At 50.8% G+C, this 22,118-nt stretch overlaps 1 protein-coding gene across 1 annotated transcript in view; it reads left to right on the top strand.

Moving 5' to 3' along the window:
* The window catches only part of GRB2 (growth factor receptor bound protein 2), a 61,987-nt gene extending 40,092 nt beyond the window's left edge, over positions 1 to 21,895 (top strand). The window contains exons 3-6 of the mRNA XM_045836997.1: positions 9,777 to 9,874; positions 15,846 to 15,968; positions 18,764 to 18,932; positions 19,728 to 21,895. Of these exons, the coding sequence (XP_045692953.1) occupies positions 9,777 to 9,874; positions 15,846 to 15,968; positions 18,764 to 18,932; positions 19,728 to 19,913 (576 nt within the window). The 3' untranslated portion in view covers positions 19,914 to 21,895. The remainder of the gene's footprint in view (positions 1 to 9,776; positions 9,875 to 15,845; positions 15,969 to 18,763; positions 18,933 to 19,727) is intronic.
* Positions 21,896 to 22,118: the final 223 nt, after the last annotated feature.

Below are 22,118 nucleotides of genomic sequence, written 5' to 3'. Positions count from 1 at the left end.
TGAGATTCAGGAAAATACTACGGGGCAGCTGATGGTGATCGGGGCAACTGTGGGAGGTCCCAAGGTTCCTACTTTGAAGCGGACTGAGGCGTCATTGACCTGTGTGCAGTGTTTCTTATATCTTGTATCTTGTTCAGTAAATGTCTTTATTTTTCACAGTACCTGGCTGGATCCCTTCTGGACAGACCTTGTATTTGAGATTATGCTTTCTACTCATGGGGGCTTTAAAAGAAAATTGTATAGCCATTTTTCTACAGCTTTTCAGAAAAATCGGTGGTTAAGAGGGGAGACCACTGAGCCACATCTAATCATTGGTCTCTGTTGATTCCACCTCCCCGAAATACCTTGACTCTACCCTCTTCCCTCTGCTGCACTGCCCGCCCCAGTCGAAGCGCTGTCGCCTTTCACCTGGGCGGCTGCAGTCGTCTTTCTGCACTTGTCTTCACAGCACAGACAGTGGGACGGGCTTGGTTTTTATTACGGGGTTGGGGGAAGGAAACTTCATTCAGTGCAAAACAGCTCAGTTGCCATACAGCACAGCATGGCTATGAGGCAGCCCTGGGGCAGGCCCCTCTCCAGCTACACAGCTGTGCTCTGCTGCTCCGTGGCCTGCTCTGGGCTGTTTCGCCCTGCACTCTGTGGTGCTGGGCTGCTCCATCCTGTCTGCTCTGGCCTGAGGTGCTCTGCTCTGCTCTGCTCTGCTCTGCTCTGCTCTGCTCTGCTCCACGCCTGGGGGGTAGGTGTTCAGCTCAGCCAGGGAGGAGGGGAAAGTGTTTGAAAAATGCAAACCTGAATGTCACTCTTCCTTTGCTTCTGATGATCATACTTAGCAGTCCAGCTGGTTCTCGCTGATTTGCATACTGCAGGCTTTCTCCTCGACCACAGGAGATCCTTTGGGTCTCCCCCAAACTCACTCTCTGACCGCATCCCCCTCCCTCCAGGCTAGCTTTGGGTCCTCTGTGTTCTGCTCCCTAACCTAACACTAATCCACGTTTTCACGTCAGCATTGTAAATTACCTGCTTAATTGCCTGCACTCACCTCCACCCTGGAAATGGGGTGAGGACTTAACACTCATCCCCAGTCCCTCTGTCACAGGAGTCCACACTGTCCTGGTTCGAGGCCAGATTCCGACTGCTTCGGGAGTGGGAAACACGGTTGGAACCAGCTCTCGGAGGTTAGAGCAGTAGCATGTAGTGTGAGGACCCCTGTCCTTGAGTTTTTCAGTCACAGCTCCGTAGGCAGCTGACAGTGATTAGCTCGGTGACTAAATGTCGCTTTGCTTTTTCTTTCAGTTACACTCTCAGAGGTGGCTCCTGGGTCACATGACAGCTGTAAATCAATAGAACTTGAGTTTGCATCTTGAATCGCTAGGGCCTTCAGTAAAATTTCATGAACTCTGTTGTCGCGGATGGGGGGTGGGTTTGCCGGGAGCTCCTGTTTTGTTTTATTGTGCCGGGGCAGCGGGAAGTGAGCGACCTTGAGGGGCAGACCTGGCGAACGTGAGCAGGTTTGCCCGTCCTCAGAAAACGGGTGACCGCTCTTCCCCTGGGCCTCGGCGGCTTTATTTTTTATTTCGCTTGGTTTCTTGAGGAGAGGGGTGTAAAATTTGACCTGAGATTGAAAGCCTTCTGTTAGTAAACAAGATCATATGGACGGTGGCCAAATACCTATTAGTAAAGAACTAGCTGCCCCGACCGGGTTGCTAGTGGGTTGGAGCTTGCAGGTCCTATCTCCGGTCAAGGCACGTTCAGGAGGCAGCTGATCAGTGTTTCTCTCTCACATCTCTCTCTCTCTCTCTCTCTCTCTCTCTCTCTCTCTCTCTCTCTCTCTCTCTCTCTCCCCCTTCCTCCTCCCTCCTTCCCTCCCTCTCTGTCAAATCAATAAAAACGCATCCTCAGGTGAAGATTTTTTTTTAGTTAGCTAAATTTGACATTATTTTGTTTATTTCCAGTTAGCAAGTTCTGATACCATTAGTAAAGGTTTTACTTTTCAACTTCAGGAAGCTTAACCAGTCTCTTAGCTAATGGCCAGCAGTGTGGCCCAGAGAACTGAGTCGATAGCAGGTTGGGAGGGCTGGCACACTCATTCCGCTCACAGCCCTTACACAGGCTGAGCACACCCAAAGATGCAAGCAAAGAGTAGAACCTGGTTCACACTTCCTCCAGGGAGTTTCCCTGGATCCCCTAAGTGGGAGTTAGGCCTTTCTCTGTGATATTTGAAGCACAGATATTTTCTGTTGAATTGATACTTGCCATCATCATACCCATAATTCCCTCTGTCCTTGCTGTGTCACATGGTATGGCAGCTCGCCCTTTTACTAGACTCCACGCTCTTTGGGAGGCGGACCCATGGTGTCCTCAGCTCATCTGGCAGAGGCGTGTGCATGGTGCTCGCCTCGTACCGGCATTCGTATAATTGCTGAGTTTTTTCGAATGCACAATATTTTCTCTCCTGAAACTCCTTGGTGTCTGTCTGTCTGTCTGTCTGTCTCTCCCCCCCACCCCCGCTCCCTCTGCCCCCCCTCCTCCCACCCCCTGCAGCTGAAATTCTGGTGTTCTGAGAGCATTTCGCTCTTCTGTTGAGCATTCAACTACACCAAAGAAATATGTCTCCCTCGAATCTCAGAACACACGAGACAGCTGTTTGAATAGAAACTCTTGGTGCCCCTTTAGTAGAAAGAGTTTATTTTGGGGCAGTGACTGTGCATTTAGGTTTCCCTGTATCTAGGTTTCTCTGAGTGGAGTAATAGCACGTAAGTGTGAACTACCTTCTGTTTTGTTAAAATGTCCTGAGCAGCTTTCTTAATGACAGCTAAACCTGGAGAAATTGGTAGAAGTATCCAATTTGGTTTACTTATCAGAAAAGAGAAATATCCTATAATTTGGCTATCTTAATTGTTCATCTTCCTGCATCTGTGAATGTATGACCATTATAATGAAGTCTTCCATTTTAAAAAATGCACGAGTCACCCTGAACTCTTAGTATAGTCATTTTGCACGCACCTGTATGTCTGTGTCTGTCTCTCATCCCTCTTCTCTCTCTACATCCACCTAGCTGCCATTCAGTGGAAAAATAAGGATTTGCAAGTCTTCCATACAGTCTTTTGTAGACATTTTGTTGGAGGAGTTGTAGCTCTAAAATCCACACCCTGCTAAAGCCGGTCCCTCATCAAACACGCAGGCTGAGCGGGGCCTCTGAGCACTCCAGGAAGGGCCCCACGCTGAGAGGTGTTTGCGCGGGTTAGAAACAGAGCCGCATCTCCTCTCTCTCCCCAGTCCACTTCGCGTGAAAGTGTCCTTCCCTGTCCACCCATCATATGTCCCCACCTGAACAACCTTCTTTTCTTGGGAAAAGTCGGAGCAGAGAAAAGGAGCTGGCATGCCCCCTTCCGAGGCCTTCCACCTGAACGGCCCCTGGCAGTGGTGCTTCGGTTGCGGGAAGACTGCCCGCCTCTCCCTGTCACTTCCTTTATTTCAGCCTCTCCTTGCGCGGGGGAGCAAGTCGTGACAGCCGGCCTTCTTCCTGGGGTCTGTCTAGGAGGCCGCCGTCTTTCACCCAGGAATCTGACGGTCACGTGTAGCGTGTGGTGTTCGTTCTGTTGCTGCTGCACCCAGCCAGCTGTGATGCTGTGTGCACCACTTAGAACAAAGCCCCCACGTGCAAGTCGGTTCCTCAGGATGCGCCGGACACCGTTCGAAGAGCTGCGGAGCATGCTCGAGAAAACTGGGTGCGGAGCGGCTGGAAGGTGCTTCAGTCTAGTTCAGAAGGGAGCCGGAGCACATCAGTAAAGTGGTGGTAGGCAGGCAAGGTGTCATAAGGAATAATATGTTGTTATCAACCACGATCCACTAGATGTTATAAAAACGAGCAGAGAAAAGTGACCGAACTGGTTGTAAGCTCTGAACTGAACCTAAGAGACCCAAATGCACGAGGAAGAGTGCGGTGCAGCCGGGAGGAAAGCGAGCGGCGCAGTGTGCTGAGAGGCCGCTGCGGGTCGGCCTGGCTGTGCGGCCGAAGCGCCCGCTCCGTGAGGTCGTGGGTGCGAAGGACAGGTGAGGGGGCGGCGGCCGAGCTACAGAGACGGGTGGTGCTGACTGAGGAATGATGTGGGTTGAGCCTTTAACAGAAAAGCAGCGATGTTGGAACTGGTTCGGAGTACTGAGTAGGTTGAGATCAGACCAGCTCAGCCTTAAACCCTGATGCCTGGACAGGTGGTGGGCCTTGGCCTTCTGATCTGCTACCGTTCCCCGTCGAATGGCTCCCCGCTGACCAGGGCTGCTTGGAGACATGGCGAGATCGAGCCTGGGTGGGGCGAAAGGGGTTGCTGTTCAGTGGCAGCGGCATGAAAGTGATGAGTGATTCTACCAGTGGGAAATGTGGGGGTTTGGGGATTCCCTTCCCTCCCTTCTTTCCGCCCCTGCCACCCTCTTTTTCGTTCTTTTCCTTTTCAAATTATTTAAAGGGCAAAACTTAGCACCTCTCACCACCAGATGCCCTTTGGATTTCATTAGTTTAGTAAGTAGAATCTTTTTAAAAAGAAAGTAATATAAAAAAACAAGGATTTAGGTCTCCTGGATCCCCCCCCAAAAATGAATCTTGCGGAAACACCCATTTCGAAGGGAACTAAATGTAGCATTTCATGGCATAGATGCTAATACTTTGGCTGAGAGAAGTTATTACCATAACGTGAAATACCCCCTGGTTTCAGATCAGTACATAAATATTTTTAAATGAATAGGTTTTCCTTAACCCATGTAATAAAACAGCATAATTTGATGCTAAACACACAATTTTATAAGTCTGCCAAAATTAGAGTTTTAAAACTTTATAAATACATTTCAGTTCTTCTAAACTTTCTGGTCTTTAAGGGTCAGGGTCTTTACCGGGTCAAACAGTGCCTGCTGGGCATGTCTTTTTGGGGGTTGTAGTTGTTCAGCTTGGAGACTGGCCTGGCAACGTGAACGTGAGTGCCGTTTCTCTCTGTGTGCTTGTGTAAACAATTTAAGGTTTCTGGTAGGACCAGGAACCTTAATTCTCGAACGACCTTTCAGTTGGCCATCTCATCGGCGAAGTTCAGGATCACTTATCTACAGTGTGGGCGTTTTTCATGATTCGGCGCACAGTACAGCAGGCAGCGCCGCCAAGACGTTTTTCATGTGGAGCAAAAACTGTAACAGATGGAGGTGGTGAATATAAAGCACTTATTTAAAATGTTAGTAATGAATCAGTGTGGTTTGGGGCCAAGTCAGTAATCCATACTAAGGAAGTCTTAGGAGTTGAAGAGCGCTCTAATAGTTTTATAATAAAATATGTAATGGGCAACTGAAGAGAACTGATTTTAAATGGCTCTCCCAGCACTGCTGTTCTAGCCAGGGCCCTGTAGGATTTTTCTTAGGGGTTAAGTCTTTAAAAAGCCCCTGTAAGCCATGGCAGTATTTCAGCATTGCTCCTGGGGGGCCGACTGCCTGGTTTTTGAGGAGCTGGGGAAACTCACTGGCTTATGTTGAATTTCTGCAATGCAGGGGGCCCAGCTCTAGGTGGTATTTTTGGCTTTTTTTGTTGTTGTTGTTGTTGTTTCGTCTTTGTTGTTTTAAAGATTTTATTTATTTTTAGACAGAGGGGAAGGGAGGGGGAAAGAGAGAGAGAGAAGCATCAGTGTGTGGTAGCCTCTCATGCGCCCCCTACTAGGGACCTGGCCCACAATCCAGGCACGTGCCCTGACCAGGAATCGAACTGGTTACCCCTTGGTTCACAGGCTGCACTCAATCCACTGAGCCACACCAGCCAGGGCACTTTTTAAAAATCTATTTGGAAAGCTTTAAATTGGTATTGGTGTAAGTGGGGAATTGTCATTGCCTTTGGAATGGTCTCAGATCGGGGGTGAGGGACAGTGGCAGCCGTGAAGAATATTACCAGAATCACGTAATATAGACGAGCAGAACAGAGCTCTTGGAATACTCTGAGCTGTCCCTGGTGAAGACAGCTTTACTTCTGGGAATGTCTCGTGTTCATAGAGGAGTGATGGTAAGCCCTCTTCATGGGGGCTTCTGAAGTCTCACTCTGTTCTCTTCTGTTTCCCGTGTATTTTGGGGATGTAGAAAGTTTGTACTTGAGATGTGTGAGGCCCTGGTATGTTTTTCTGGTCTGTGAGTTGGACCGTAGTAGTACTGTGTTCCCTTGGATGAAGTGTTTCCAACTTTCAGTTGAAGTCTGATGCACATGCTGAAAGGTGTGTATGTATGTAGGCACACAGCCTGGCGAGTGTGCACAGACTGAACACACCCGGTGACCAGCACAGGTGGGATGCGACAGCGACGCGCCGGAAGCGCCCGTGTGTCCCCTTCCATTGGTGGACTGGTTTTAATCCTCCTGTGCAAGCTTTACACCATTCCTCGTCTTTTAGGTTTCTTGTGGATTTGGACTCGAACATTATTTTTAATCCTTTTTTTTTCTTTCTTGCAAAAAGAAAAAAACTTCACTGAAACGTGTCTCTTCCTCCTTTCGTAATCTCATCTCTTGATCAATCTGCTTCCGTTAGACCAGAGCGTCTTGTGGGGCTGCAAGTCCTGACGGGAGGGAATGCGGAGGCCGGAGTGGAGCGTGCAGCTGTGGGGTGGTAGCTAGACACGTTCCCTGGAGTTTTCAAAGGGAACAAAAGTGTGGTTGTGGGACTCAGCCGTCAGCTGGTTAGGAGGTAACGAACAAGTGCTCCACGAGCCGCCTGCTGTCGTGGGGAAATGGTGGCGGGAGCCGCTTCCTCATTCTCAGAACCCTGCTGAGGCTTTTAAAGGTGGCTTGCAAGGACGGGAGCTTTCATCTGAAACCCTAGCGAATTAAACAGTCTTCGTAGGTGCAAGCTTTTCCACATGCGGTTCCGGTCCCTTTCTCTCTGCTCCGCCTAAGACTCACTTATGTTAATTTTCATGCTTTGCTGTTTTAAACATGTGAACAAAACTTCATTTTAAAATATCTTTTAAACTGTGCTATCGCAGTTCAGGGCTTGCGTGTGAAAGCCAGTGCACCAGCGGAGCAGGTGGGTGGGAGGACCTGGTCCTTGCCTCCGGGTGGCCTGCAGCTAACAGGGCACTCTGAGAGGCATGCACAGCCACACTTTGCTTTTCTGGGTTCTGGAATGTTCCAGAGAACCACATTTTCTCCACTCACATGCACATTGCATTAAAAATAAACTAGCCCTGACTGGTAGACCTCAGTTTGCTCTATTCCAAAAAGGGAAAGAACTCCAGTTCAATTCCCGGTCAGGGCTCATGCCTGGGTTGCAGGTTCAGTCCCTACCTGGGCACATGCCAGAGGCTGAGGCCAGTGTTTCTCTCCCACGTCGACGCTCCTCTCCCTCTCTTTCTCCCTCCCTTCACCCTCTCTGAAAATAAATAAAATCTTTTATATATATATATAAACTAAATGCACTACTTCTGTATTTGCCTGCCTTCTTGGGGGCGAAGAGTATTCTAAACACCAAGTAATAATTTTGTTCTGCAGAGGAAATCATAGTTATAAATTGGTGCCAGGTCTGGGAATTGCCCTGGAGTTTCTTTTATTGGGGGGTTCGCTTTTTAGGGGCAAGTTTGCCTCTCTCTGAGTAAAGGTGACAAGGTGGTATCGCTATGTGAACTCCTGGCATGAAACAGTTATCCTTAAATTAAAAGTGACCTTTTCCAGGTGATTACCTTGATTCTGTTTTGATGGCCAGTGGGCCATAATCACCTCCTGACTCTCCTCTGGCAGGAATTTTAGACATTTGAAAAACTTGTCCATAAGCCTAAAGTTCATTTTTATTATTATTATGGAATGATGCTTTATAACATAATTACCAGGCCACATTTTTCTTCAAATTTTTCCTTTTGGTAGATAACAAAATCCTGGTTTAAGCAGCTTTTAAAATCCCTCCTTTGCTCTCGTGTCATTGAACGCGCTGTGCTGTCTGTGGGATGGTGGCCCCTCAGGTCTCAGCACCTTGGCTGGTGCTGGCGGGTCTGCCCTACTGTGCGGGGGCGCCAGCGTCGTCATGGCGGGGAGCGCCCTAGGAGCAGCCTCCCTCCTTTACCATCGCCCTCAGTAGCATTTTATAATCGTCTGGCAACTGAACAACTTGGCCGGCTAAAGCACAGTTCAGTGTTTTGTTTCTGAAGTGCAGATTTTAAAACTATGAATGCATTTTGCATATATTAGTTTGTATCATTGCAGTTATTTAAGAAAATAGGACTTTTTAGGGGGGAGGGGAACAGTGATGAAAACAAACAAGTGTTCGTCACCGAAGCTGATGGGCTCACCGGTCACTGAATCGTTTCAGAGCTCTCAGATGCACACTCACAGGATGTGCCACCTCATCTCGCACGCTCAGCTCGGTGACCTACGGGCGGAGGGCCAGAGGTCGGCCAGCCTCACGGATGGGCACGAGCGCGGTGAAGCTACCAGGGCACAGCCGCTGCTCAGGGCAGATTCCCCTCCAGGCGCGTTCGGTGCAGGGCTGTTTGTCGATTGCTCCAGAGTTACCTAACTCACGTCGAAATGCCGCGTACATGTCGTACGCTCTAAAGAAATCTGGGTTCCGATTCAGCAATGAGCTACAGCATTGTGCAGGACCTCAACGCAAGCATTTCTACAGACTTTTACCAACTTCCTGTTAGAACTTGGTTGTGTAATGTATTGTAAATTGACTACCACTTACTAGTCCATCAACGTTTTCCTGTGTTCATCACTCTGGAGTTCAGTTCACATTTCTGTTTTCCAAGTTACATACTTTTTAAAAATGCTTCTGCCCTTTGCCGTGTCTTAGAAATCTAGAATTCAGAGGGCAGCCTTTGCGCTGGACCTGGATCTGCCCTGCAACTTAACAGTGCCCTGCAGCAGCCTTTTGCAACCTGTGTGGCCCACGGATTTTTTAAAAATATTTTATTTATTGATGTGTGAGAGAGAAACATTGATTTGTTGTTCTACTGATGCATTTGTTGGTTGACTCTTGCATGTGTCCTGACAGGGGATCTAACCCACAACCTCGACGTATGCAGACGACACTCTAACCAACCGAGCTACCTGGCCAGGGCTGCTAGAACTTTTAAAACACACGATACCTGACTAGGGGCAGGTATCGTCAGGGGCACTGACCTCTTTTCCCTTAGATTGTCAAATCTGAAAATTGACAGTAGCCAACATAATAGCTGTCTGGTGTAAAAGAATGAAAATTATATATATATATATTTTTTTTTTGGTACGCTACACAATTTTAGTAATTAGTTTGTGTGCACCATGAGATGGAAGAGGTTGGAACCGCTGCTGTACAGATCGTAGTGTCACGGCCAGCCTGTCCATGTGACTCACAGGGAACAGTGTTGGAGAGGACCTCACTCTGGCTGGTAACTGCGGGCAGTGCGGCCGCGTTTCTGGGCCCGTGCCCACCCAGTGGAGTGCAGCGTCAGCTCTGCCATTCTCCGGATCTCCACTCCCACACCGACCTGTCGCCGTTCCCTGTCGTCGGCCCTGCCGCTGTTCTCCTGCCAGTTCAGTGTTGGATGCTTGAGGGCCTGAACTCTCATTGCCAGGGACAGTTTCTTTTTCTTTTCAATTTTAGCTGTGAGGGTCGACACAATGCTGGTGGTTTAAAGTTTCAAGAAGCCTTTCTTGCATCCGTGTACGTGATAATACTTCAGATAACACCTTTCACAAATGAAACTAAACGTCAGCATAATTGTTTTAGTGGCTACTCTTTTCAGAGTGAAAAGGACATGATCGATTTTTTTCTTGTCTTATTTCTTTTTAGGTTTTGAATGAAGAATGTGATCAGAACTGGTACAAGGCAGAACTCAATGGGAAAGATGGCTTCATTCCCAAGAATTACATAGAAATGAAACCGCATCCGTAAGTTGGGCTCTGCTGTCCCCCAGGGTCAGACCTGCCTGTTTGTTTCCAGTAATGTTTTTAAAATTTGGATCACTGAGATGTGCGTCATACTTTTATTTCAGACTTCCTAGGGAATTCACAAAACATTGATTTTGCATGTTAATAATAGTTTATAACAGGCCCTAGCTGGTGTGGCTCAGTGGATTGAGCACCAGCCTGTGAACCAAAGGGTTACCGGTTTGATTCCCAGTCAGGCCACATGCCTGGGTTGAGGGCCAGGTCCCTGAAAGGGGGCACCCGAGAGGCAACCACACATTGATGTTTCTCTCCCTCTCTTTCTTTCTCCTTTCCTTCCCTTCTGTCTAAAAATAAATAAATAAAATCTTTATTTAAAAAAGTAATAGTGTATAATGATAGTATAATAGTCAATAATAGTGTGTTTCAGGTGAAGAGTAATTAGTAATCTTTAATGAAACAATTGTTTCATTTAAACAATAGTTCATATACTATTACAGAATAGTGTATATGTTTTAAATTAATAATAATTGTCCGTGATCTTCAGGTAATAGAACAACAGTTACACAGGTCCTTAATTCCTTTTGTATGAAACCCTTGGGGCCAGATATTTCATAATTCTGGGTCTTTCAGGGGGAGGGGTTGAGTTTTAGGAAGGGTACTTATCCCATGGTTTTATGTTGATACGTTTGATTATCCTGTGGGACCGGATCCTGATGCCCGTTGTACCCCCCAAGCACGATGCTGCATATGACGGGCTTACCCTCACTGCCCTCGCTCTCCACTCAGTGTCCTTATTCCAGAGGAAACAAAGTGCTCTCCTGCTCAGAGCTGCCGAAGCGGTGAGCCTTTCTCTCTCCATATTGTTTTAGAGCCCCTCCCATTCCTACTCTACATAACATAGTGGGACCCTGGGGCCCTTACAGACCGCTGTCCTCCGGCCCTCATCCCCACCTCTCGTCATTGGCTGTGCTCCTTCCCCCAAGGCCGTCTTTCCGCGCTGTGTGCTCAGGGGGCTGAGGCTTTCGGTGTTCCTGTTAGAATGCCACTGACACATGACAAAATTCTCCTACTTAGTGATATGACTTTTTTTTTTTAATTTGAGAGGGGAGAGATTGATTGATTGATCCACTTATTTATGCATTAATTTGTTGATTCTTGTATGTGACTTGACTGGGGTTTGAACTAGCAACATTGACTTACCGTGACGGCACTCTAACCAGCGGAGCCGCCCAGCCAGGGCCACAGTGATAAGGCTTTTCGATGACATGACCCACTTTGAATACCAGCCCGTCTGTCCCTCACCTTCATTGTCACCGCTGTAACATGTACCTGTCATTTCTCTTCCCTCAAGTACTAGAGGAGGATATTAACTCCACCTTACTTATACAGAGCTTACAGTGTTACAGAACTCCAAGCGGACTTCAAGATTGTCTAGTTTATCCCTCTTTATCCTGCAAATTAGGAGCACTGATAGTATTTTATTCAATGCTGCTAATTTATGATTACAGTTTTTATTCTAAAAGACTCACCATGTAGAACACTATAGAGCACTGTATGAGTTTCTTCCCATATACACACTGCTTTCAGAGCTGGCTATCACTAGCGACTAAATCTGGGCCAAATGCTACCTTATGAACTGAATCTCTTTTTAAAAGATGGTTTCGCAACTCAGCTGGTGTGGCTCAGTTGGTTGGACGTTGTCCTACAAAGCATAAAGTCACTGGTTCGATTCCTGGCAGGGCTGCAAAATCGGACCCCAGTCAGGGCACGTGCGAGAGGCAACCAGTCCATGTTTCTCACATCGATGTTTCTCTCCACGTCTTTCTCCTTCCTTTCCCTTCTCTTTAAAATAAAAAGTAAAATAAATAATAAATACTTTTTAAAAGATGATTTCTCTTTCTCTAAAATGAAAGAAATGATTAGGGGCTTTACCATAAAGCTATCTGTTGGTTCATGGCTTGGCCATTAGACTCTGACGCAGTTTTTATCAGGTGGCAGAGACCGTGCCAGGTGCCAGAGGTAAATTATGGGGTAATAAAACCTCCACGTAGTGAACGTGGAGCTCTCTGGGAGATCACATCCAGGAAGCCTTCGCCTGGAGAGAGAAGGTTGGGTTGTCCTGCAGTTTGGTAATGAAGAAATGTGTTGTACTCAAGGAAATGTCTTTTTACTTCAGGAAGAATGAGGCACCTTTTTAGAGCTCAATAGAAGTCCATTGAAAATCTGTCTAATTCATAAACTACTTTTTTCTAGTTTTTGTTTGGAACTTACACTGTCTCATATCGTCATAACTATATGAGTTTGGTCTTCATGCTCCTCCCTCCCCCACCAAAGATTTTTTTAGATTCCTTGGAGAATTCGTGACTTCCGCGTTGGTGCTCCTGGAAAGTATACCAAGCACAGCTTTGCATTCTCACAGCCACTCAGTGTCGGCACTTGCTTTGGGGGTCGTGTGGGCTTTTCATGGACAGCATGGCCCGTGCACTCCCCGGGGAGGAGCACTTGGGGCGTGGCTCCTGCGAGCGGGAGGCCCCCCCTGTGCGTCACCGTGCGTCCTCCCTCCCTCAGTCCCTGGACGCCAAGTGACGTGCGCGCCCCAAGTGACGTGCACGCCGCTGTTCCTTCCGTCGTCCCGGAAGTAGGTCGGGGCTCGGCCGGACTCCTGTGAGCGCCCCAAGAGTGAGTGCTAGCACCATAGTCTGCGAGGGCCGCGTGCCGTCTGCGTCACGGCCCACGTTCTTCTGCTGCATTTTTTAAAAACAGCCCTGGATCGTGGGCTGTAGAAAAACTGGGTGGATTTAGGCCAAGGGCCGTGGCTTTCTGACTCCAGCACTAAATCCAATGACAACAAAATCAACTTGTTTCTTTTTTTTTCTTTTTTCTTTTTTTTTTTGTATTTCCTGGCAAAAAAAGGAATTCAGCAGGATATCATACTGTATTGTTTGTACTAAATAAAAAAGCCCGTGTCTCTCCATCCTTGCTTCCCTTCGGATTGTCTCAGTACCAGAGGCACTTCAAACCCAGCCGTTGAGAAAACGTAGGAAAGGCCCCCTTGGTGGGCAGTTGTGGCTGCTGCCCTGACTGGTGGGCCCTCCTCTGAAGAAGAGTCACTCTCGTGCCTGTTCCCCACTGTAGAGGCCTGTGGATCATTGATCGGGGAGCATCCAATACGGGTGCGGTTCACACACAGACTCTGGCTGAAAGTCCACTCCAAGCTGCGAGTGGACTGCTGGAAAAGAACGTGACCTTGTTGTACCTGTGTGGTCTTCAGTCCCACAGGCACGGTTTCTGTTAGGGGACCGCTCTGTGGCCGGCACCTGTAAGTGCCCAGCCAGTGCGGGTTTCCCAGCTGTGGGAGAGCACAGGGCACCGGACCTCTTCCCTCCCTTCCTCTTTCCTCGCTTCCCCCTCTCCACTTCCTCTTCCCCATCCCACCCCGAAACCTTTAGTTTTTGTTAGAAAGAGGGAAGTTTAAAGTGGACTGTGAACCATTATAGCATTTGGTTTCACAAATTAAACACGGTCTACAAAATGATTGTTGGCATCAGTGTTGCGAGATGAGTCGTCGATACTGTGGGCGGATCCAGCTCTGTGCTTTCCCATTAAATACTCGCGGGTGGGAGCCTTCGGGCCGCAGTCAGGAATGAAGTCACAGAATAAGCAGCCTCCTCCCGTTAGCTTTCGTCTTTGCTATTTGTGTTGTGGTATAAATCCATCTTTTTAAAGATTTTTAAAATTTTGACCATAGCCATGTAGTTACATATCAATGTCAGCATTAAAAGAGGCTAATCAAACTTCAAAACAGTATAAAATGCTGCGGAAATGCGGAGCGACGGTGTTTAACGGTGACTGAGAGCGAGCGACAGCTTTCCTCGCGTGGGCGCTGGTCCTTGCCTTGTGGGGCGTCCTTGGTGGGGGTGAGAGTGTGTGTGTCCACGTGCGCAGTGATGGTAGCAGATACGAAAGAAGTATCCACTTAATAACATCTCCAACTGACTTCTAATTTTTCAGTCTGAGTGCTTGTAACAAGGGTGTGTTTGCTTTGTATAAAGTCCAGTCAAGTGTGCGTTCCTTCACTGCAGGTTTTGTGGGGGGGGTTTGTTTTTTTTAAGATTTTATTTATTTATTTTTAGAGAGGGAAGGGAGGGAGAAAGAGAGAGAGAAACATCAATGTGCAGTTGCTGGGGGGTCACAGCCTGCAACCCAGGCATGTACCCTGACTGGGAATCGAACCTGCAACACTCAGGTTTTGTTTTTCAATTGAAAATAAAATTGAGTCCATTCTAAGCTGGGGGCAAGGAAGCCCTGCAGCCATGTCTGTCTGTCTGTCCAGCTGTCTGTGCACCATCAGGGAAGGTCTAGGACGTACACATACAGCTGCCGCAGTTGCTGCCTCTGGGGAGTTTGAGGGAAGAGTCTAGCTTTTTATTTTTACTGCACGCACATCTGGGTTATTTTCATTTATTACTTATATTTTGAATAGCAGGAAAGGAAAGTAAAATGCATACGTGCTGGGATGATCTTGGGGGTTTAGGAGGAAAGAGTGTGACTCTTGAGTAACTGCCCCCACCCCGGGCAAGTGCCCGTGTGTGTGCAAGAGCACCCTGCAGGAGGGAAAGCACCCACGATTAAAACAGGAAATATCTGCGTGGCCTCAGCACTGTGAGCTGTCGTTCCTGACTGCAGCTATTAACATGTGATTCTTCTGTGTGGCCTGACTTCCAGGCGCTGGAGGGCTTACCCCTGAGTTCTTTGTAGAAGCAGGAAGATAGACTGTACCAGCTCTTCGGCAGGTTGGCATTATGAGAAAAGCAAAATGAGAAAGACGTAAGTAGGTAGATTTAGGAATGTTGAAAAGTTACTAATAGCAACTTCCGAATGTATCCTTCTAGCAGCTCACATCTATTTGAATTTTAGCGTAGTGTATTCTTAGAGACCTCTTGTCAAAGCAGTTGCTTACAAGTGAGAGAGACATAAGTGAGGTTAATGGACGGTTCTGTACCATTTTTATTATAGTTTGTATATTTAGTGAATGTAAGTTACCATGTGAGGAGTTTAACGAAGCGTGTTGGTCTTTATTAGCTCTAAGAAACATGGTTGTTTTTTTAAAATAATGATACAGTAAAGACGCTTTGCAAAGAGAACATTGTTTTCACAGTTCATCCATCCTAATTAGTATGGTTTTCATGTGAAATGCTTAGGCAGCTGTGACTTGAAGCTTTTTCAAAGTGTTCTCCTCCTCTTCCTCCCAGTAAGCCATGGACCAGTTGCTCCCACAGTTTTCTGCGAATTCACCCTATTTTTCTTGTGGCCAAGGTGTGAATTAGCATTGGGAGCAGAAGGGTCTGACTTGCTCCAAATGCAAAGGCACATTTTGTAACTAGCTGCCCATGCACAAGGTAAATTACAGTGTCCCCGGCGGCTCCCAAACGCTAAACTTGGAGCAGGGGCGACAGGCGAGCGTGGAGAGGAACGCCAGCCGTCGTTACTGCGGAGGCTGCCCGCGCAGCTGGAGCCTCTTCCCTTCGGCCTGGCACGAGGAGAAGCCCCGTCTCCGACCTCTGCGCCTGTTAGCTGTCCTGCCCCGTTTCCCACGGCAGCAGAGCTGCAGCCACGTCAGGTGGCTGCCAGAAGGAGCCTGTCTCCCCTGCTGCGGGCCGGGGCTTCCCCGTGCCTTGCTGTGAGTCAGGGAGCCCGGTGGGCTTGGGTCCCGGAGTCCCGCTTGTAAGTGTCTTCCTCTGGAGGAAGTGGCCTACCATCACGCCTTACAGGTCCCTTCCTGGAGCATGGGGTAGGGTGCGGTCGTCGTAAGGGAGGTGGTCCGCCTCTCGAAGGAGGGCCTGGCTGGGCACGTCGAGGCTGAGGGCGAGGGGGAGGCCCTCCCCTGGCAAGGGGTGCTCTGCTGCTCCCATTTCGCAGCCCGTTTCTCTCTGGGGAAGCAGGTGTTGACTGGCTTGCCTTCCTTCCTCAGGTGGTTTTTTGGCAAAATCCCCAGAGCCAAGGCAGAAGAAATGCTCAGCAAACAGCGGCATGACGGGGCCTTCCTCATCCGAGAGAGTGAGAGTGCTCCCGGGGACTTCTCCCTGTCCGTCAAGTGAGTATCTCCTGCTGGGGCCTGCAGCCCTGTCTGTCCCCACGCCTGGGAGGTGGCGCCGCAGGCCGGTGTCTGGGGACGCACGCCAGAGGTTGCACACTGGGAGGGTTTCGCCTACACGGGATTTCACAAATAAGATTTTACATTAAAATCCTAGTTTCTGGCCCCTCTTAAAAATGTGTTCCAGCAGCCCTGGGCCAGGCACCCAGGGGATCTGGCTAGTTGCTGAGCGGCAGCCGCAGACAGCGTGCGCTCACCATTGCCCCTCATCCCCCGCCCCACCCCTCCGTGTGTCCGTGCTCCTGGCTCTGTCTTCCCCCTGCACCCTGCCTTCCGGGGGACCCCTGCAGCTCTCTCTGACGGCTGCCTGGTGGCCACACCCACCTTCTCAAGCCCCCCAGCTGTCCAGCATAGGTCTGCCACCACCAGCCTAGGCTGCTCACACTCGTGTAAAAGATCACCACAGGGGTTGGCGGGGGGGTTCTGCTTTCCCTTGTGGTGAATTTAAAAGCAGAAGGGAGCTGGCGGACAGGGACTGTGTCACCCTGGGAGTCACAGAGGACGTGGGCTGCAGCTTAGAGGGTTCTAAGCCCGTCAGCCCCACCTGGGACCTAAGGATGCTGAAATCAGCTTGTCGTTTCCCTGGGTTTTGGGCGAGGCCTTTTCTAGTTAGTAATGTGTTCTCTCGGGAACCCCCACCCCAGGAATCTGATGAATCAGTCCATCCTTCCTGTGACAAAGAGGTGATTAGTTTAAAACTGATTTTTTTTAAATGAAGGCTGTAAGAATTTATTTGCCATTTTTAAGTGGTGTAAAGATTTCTTCACTTTCAAACCTCAGCTGAATATCTTATTTAATCTCAAATCCAGATATGCGGTTCAAGTGTAGCTTTTTTGAAACACAGATTTAAACTTGAGTTTTTTCGCCCTCGGAGAGTATACAGGAGGTGGTTTCAGGCAGTGTTTGCAGCGCCTCGCACCTGTGCTTCCAGCACCATGCTCAGTCCCGACACGAAGGGTCGGGCTGGGATGTGAGCGTCCTTCTCGTCCGGCGGTGGGTTTTTCAGTGAGCCCTGCTCTCAGGGCAGTTTTGGTTCACAGCAAGAGAGTGGAAGGCGCGGACATCCCCCACACCCCCGCACGCCACCTGTGCTCGCAGCGCTTGACTGAACGCATGCAAATGAGGCTCTGGTGCGGAGCACCCGGATGGGAGTGCCCTTGGCTTCCTACTGCCCCGTGTTTCCTCGCCCGCTCCCCTGCGTTCCACCCCGACCCGGTGTGACTCAGGCTGCAAGGACCGGGCGCAAGAAGGGCGTGGCAGACCCCCCACCTTGGCTGTTAGCATCCGTGCGAGGGCCTTGCCTGGGCTCCGCTGACGGGCCCTGCGCGTGGCGGCCGCCGGGAGGCTCCCACACCACCCCACTCTGTCCATACAGAGTGTGAAGAGTTCGTGTGCTCATGGTTGGAGAAGTACAGTTTGGAAGGCATGTCATTCACCATCTCGATCAAAGATGATGTGAAGGAAGTTCGAGAACATCATCTCCGAGATGTTTCTCTCCTTTCAAGACGGGAGTCTGTGGCGCAGACCACTGCGGTCCTTTCAGACACCAGCCACTGCGTGGTGGCAGCGGGCTTCTTGGGGCCCAGAGTGTCGTCTGAGTGTGTCCTTCCTCATAACGCGTTCTCCTCACCCACCTTTTTTCTCTCGTGAAATAGCAACACGGCAGGTCCTTACACTGTAACACTGACGAGGTGTGGCAGCACTTTAGCCCTTGCATGTGTGAATTAGCCTGTGGCAGACTCGGTTTGGTTGTAAGTCGTGTCACTCGAAGGCGCAGAACCCATGCACGCCCTTCAAGTGAGGACTCACCGCTCGGTCTCTGAATGCTTGGCGTCTCCCTGTCCGAGGCTTCCTGGAAGCTCAGTGCTGCCACCTGCTGGGTGGTTGTTAGGAAGTGTTTTGTTTCTTGCGAGTTTGAGACTGGGGATCCCGAGGAGAGAGTAGTTTCGTTCATTGAACAGGCCTTCCTAGAGTGCCTCTTGAGGGCTTGCACTGGCGTGGACACTGAGGACTGGGCAGTGCGCAGGACGGGCAGAGCCGTCGCTGAGCTTGAGGGGCTGGCCATGTGGCACCGTGATGGGGGCCATTCTGCCCCGCCAGGCTCTCGCTGCTGCTGCTGCTGCTGCTGCTGCTGCTGCTGCTGCTGCTGCGGGCCAGTGTGAAGGGGGCGCTTACCTTTCACTGCCTGACGGAGGGGACTCGTCTCGGCGGGGGCGGGGGCCTCTTTATTTGTCATCCGGTGTGTTCTTGTGTTGTGGGGCCTCTTTCCCATGAGGAGAACTGAAGACCCTGAATGGACACAGGTAGAGAACTGTTGGGAGTGTGTCCAGTTCCTCCTCTTCGTACCGTACTCACTTCCTTTCCCACCTTTTGTAGTCTTTAAAGTCACATAATATTCTAATTTTTTTTTAACTGGAACAGGTAATTAGGCCCCACTCCTTGCTTTACCCAGGCTGTGTTACCTCCATTTGGTACCGTGTGGGGCGCGCCATAGGTTAGGACTTCTCTTCTTCCTTGCAGACGTCTTCAGAATGTCACTGGTGGTCGGCAGTCCTGAGGGAGGGAGGGTCTCGGGGGAGCGGGGCACCCCCGCCCTCCAGCCTGCTCGGCTGCGGTCCTGGCCCGGGCTGTGAGGACTGGCCCTGGGGGGGTGGCCCTGGGGGAGAACCACCCTTGGGGGACAGCCAGGCAGAGCCCCTGACCTGGCCGCCCGTGTGTCCCCTGCCCCTCCCCAGGTTTGGAAACGACGTGCAGCACTTCAAGGTGCTCCGAGACGGAGCCGGAAAGTACTTCCTCTGGGTGGTGAAGTTCAATTCTTTGAATGAGCTCGTAGATTACCACAGATCTACATCCGTCTCCAGAAACCAGCAGATATTTCTCCGGGACATAGAACAGGTGCCACAGGTAAGCCTCGTTAGAGGGAGGTGGGACCGTTTCTAGCAATGAAAGCAGCTCCTCGGGCAGCGGGTGCCTCTTGAAAGGATTGCTTCTGGCGCTTTTACGCTCATCACTTAAAACCTTACCTTTATTCACGGTAACGGCTTGAATCTGAACTAGAGTGCCAGTGGTTTGGCCTTCTCCAGGGGCTGCTCCTCCAGGGCAGTGTTCTGCTCGTTGGTTGGCCAGCGAGTCTGCTGAAGGCGGGTCTCTGACACTCTCTCCGGTGCTCTTTCCCTGGAAGCAGGCGGGGGGGGAGTCACTCTTGGGAGGGAGGGGGGGGCCCACGCTCATTTCTGTATTCCTAGTCCTGGGACTCTGCTCACGTGTTGTGGGAGGTGCCACCATACTCGTTCAAGCGCTGGCTTTTTGACTCCCTAAAACCTCCAGGGTCTTCTAAGTAATAGAGTGATAGGAACTGAAGCATTTTCAAATCCTGGGATTTTACATAAAACCTGACGGCTGTTTCTGAAGGTCTTTCCCCTTAAAGCCACACTTGCTGCTCCCTGTTCCGTCACACGGCGCAAGTGGCACCGCAGCCGAGGGCTGCCCTGGTCATTTCTGAGCACGGAGGACGGTCGCACTGCCCCCACACAGAGTAAACTGGGGCCGTGTGAGAGTGAAGGGGGGGGCGTGGGGGTACTCCAGCAAGCGTGGAGAAGTCGGCACACGGCGCTCACGCCCCCCCATAGCCAGCCCCGCTCACCGGGGGACTGGCCACACTCAGGGTGCGATGTGTGTGTTTTCCCCGCCCCTCTGCAGCAACCGACGTACGTCCAGGCCCTCTTTGACTTTGACCCCCAGGAGGATGGAGAGCTGGGGTTCCGTCGGGGAGACTTTATCCACGTCATGGATAACTCAGACCCCAACTGGTGGAAAGGGGCTTGCCACGGGCAGACCGGCATGTTCCCCCGCAATTACGTCACCCCCGTGAACCGGAACGTCTAAGGATCAAGAGGAGATTATTTAAAGAAAGCGAAAAGTTTAAAGCCTATACGAAGAATTAACCCACAAGCTGCCTCTGACAGCAGCCTGTGCGGGGGCTCGGAACACCCGGCGGTCCACCTGGTGACCCTCTCACTTCGGTTGGAACTTGGGGGGTGGGAGGGGAGTTGGATATAACAATGCCAAAACTTACCTATAAATTAAGAAGAAGAGTTTTTATTACAGATTTTCACCGCTGCTCCTATTTCTCCTTTGTCCTTTTTTTCATCTCTTTTTCTCTTCTGTCCATCAGTGCATGACATTTAACGAACGCCACATATAGTCCTAGCTGATGCCTATAATAAAAGAAAAGAAACCAAGTGGGCTGGTATCTTCTCTATGCAAAATGTCTAACTGAGTCGGAGTGACCACCAGAACAGCCACTGCGGGGCTCTCCATGTACACGCACACGTGGGGGGAGCCTCGCTCTGCGGCTGCCGGGGGTGGGGCGGCACGCAGGGAGCGACCTCCAGCCCCCACCTGTGTACTTTGTCAGAGCTGGACGTAGGGTCGGGGCGAGAGGAAGGAGCGTTGCCCCTCTTGGCTTCCTGAGAAAGGTCAGCTGCAAACCTGTGTCTCTCCCCTCCACACTGTGTTCCCTTCCGAGTGGTGTTACTGAGCATGCTGTTTGTTCCTGGTGCCTTCTTCCTTATTTCAAGGGTTGCTTCATGAGTGGTGTTCTTCATTTGTTTTGTTTTGCAGTGAGTTAAAGGCAGTCCAGAGCTTTTCAGCCAGATTGTCCCCTGCTCTGTGTAAATATTTCTCCCTCGGCAGGGAGGGGAGAACGGGGGAGTGAGGAAGAGGCGAGTGGAAGAGGGTGTGGGCCTCCTGCCCGTCCCAAGCCAGGAGTGGTTGGGGGTCGGCTTGGACGTTCACCAGCCCCCCGCCAAGTCAGAGGGGGCAGAAGCCCAGTGTCTGGAGTTGCTGCCCCAGGGAGCGGCGTGAGCTGCTGCTGGGGCGGGAGGACAGGCCGCGGCTCCGCCCACACTGGACTGGGTCTGGCGGGGGTGCAGTCCGCATCCTGGACGTGCCATCTCAGGTGGTGTCTGCCCCACCTCTTCTGAATCCCTCTGCCCCGGAGACCCCCGATGCAAGTCCCCGGAGCCAGCGAGTGTCAGGCGCAGGAGGGCCCAGGGGGTTCAAACCGCCGCTCCCTCAGTATCAGGATGCACCCTGTTCCCGCGCTGGGGCGGGAAACGAGTGTTCATTTTTCTTGCTCTGGAAACCAGGGGCGTCTGTTCATGCCTTTTACCTTTGTGTCCCCACGTGACCTGCCCAGGTGAGCCTTAGGGCGGCGTTCAGGAAGCAGCCGGGCGGTTCCCGTGTCTCCATTCACAGCGGGCTGCGTTCGTAGCTGTTGCACGCCAGCCCCCCGGAGGGAAGCGTCTCCGTGAAGCAGGAGCAGCGGGAAGGGGAGAGTGGAACTATGGGAAGGCCGCGGCCACCGCGGAGCTCGCCCTACACCTGCCGTCGGCGTCGCGCCCCTCGGAGTGGTGTGCCTGTGAGCGTCCTCCGCCCGGTCCCCTTCCCCCAACGAAACTGGGACCGTTGTCGGCGGCAGCCTGGTGGGGTTCAGAAGTGGCCACTGGCGTTTCCCCAGACTCTGGTTCTGGTCCTGGAGCCGGACTCGGCCCGGTGCGCTCAGAGACCCGGGAGGGGCCGCGCTTCTGGACAGTCTTCGGCCTTCCCACGCTCCCTCCGACGGCGTCTCCTTGCCTCGCTCACTGCTGACGGGAGGAACCTGGCTGTCCGCGCCTGGACGTCTGACTGTCTTGTTTTGGAACTGGTGTATATCGTGCGGCCTTGCTGAACTAAGTTGTATGTGTATATATTTAAACAAATCAGTGTTTAAATAAAAAGATTTATGTACTTAATCCTTTAACCCCGCGGACAGAATTCGGTAGGTAGTGATTAACCGTGAGTAATAAACACACAATGGCTTCTTCGCTCTGGGTCTCTTCTTCCCCCCCTCGCCTTCCAGTGCAAACCGGAGAACCGTCAGGTTGGGTCAGGGAGTCGGGGCTCTTAAGACCTGACTTCTGACTCACCCGGCCCCTTGGAGGGGCACGGGGGTCCCTGTGGGCCCCTTCCTGGAGCGATGCCCACACCTGGCCGTTACCGGAATGCTGGGGGAGCGCGTCCACAATGCAGATTCCCAGGCCGCCCTCA

Source organism: Phyllostomus hastatus, unplaced genomic scaffold (assembly GCF_019186645.2).
Source record: "Phyllostomus hastatus isolate PE091 unplaced genomic scaffold, TTU_PhHast_1.1 phas_contig_210, whole genome shotgun sequence".
Lineage (NCBI taxonomy): Eukaryota > Metazoa > Chordata > Mammalia > Chiroptera > Phyllostomidae > Phyllostomus > Phyllostomus hastatus.
The sequence above is the reverse complement of the archived record's forward strand: the minus strand, read 5'-3'. Positions and strand labels throughout refer to the sequence as shown.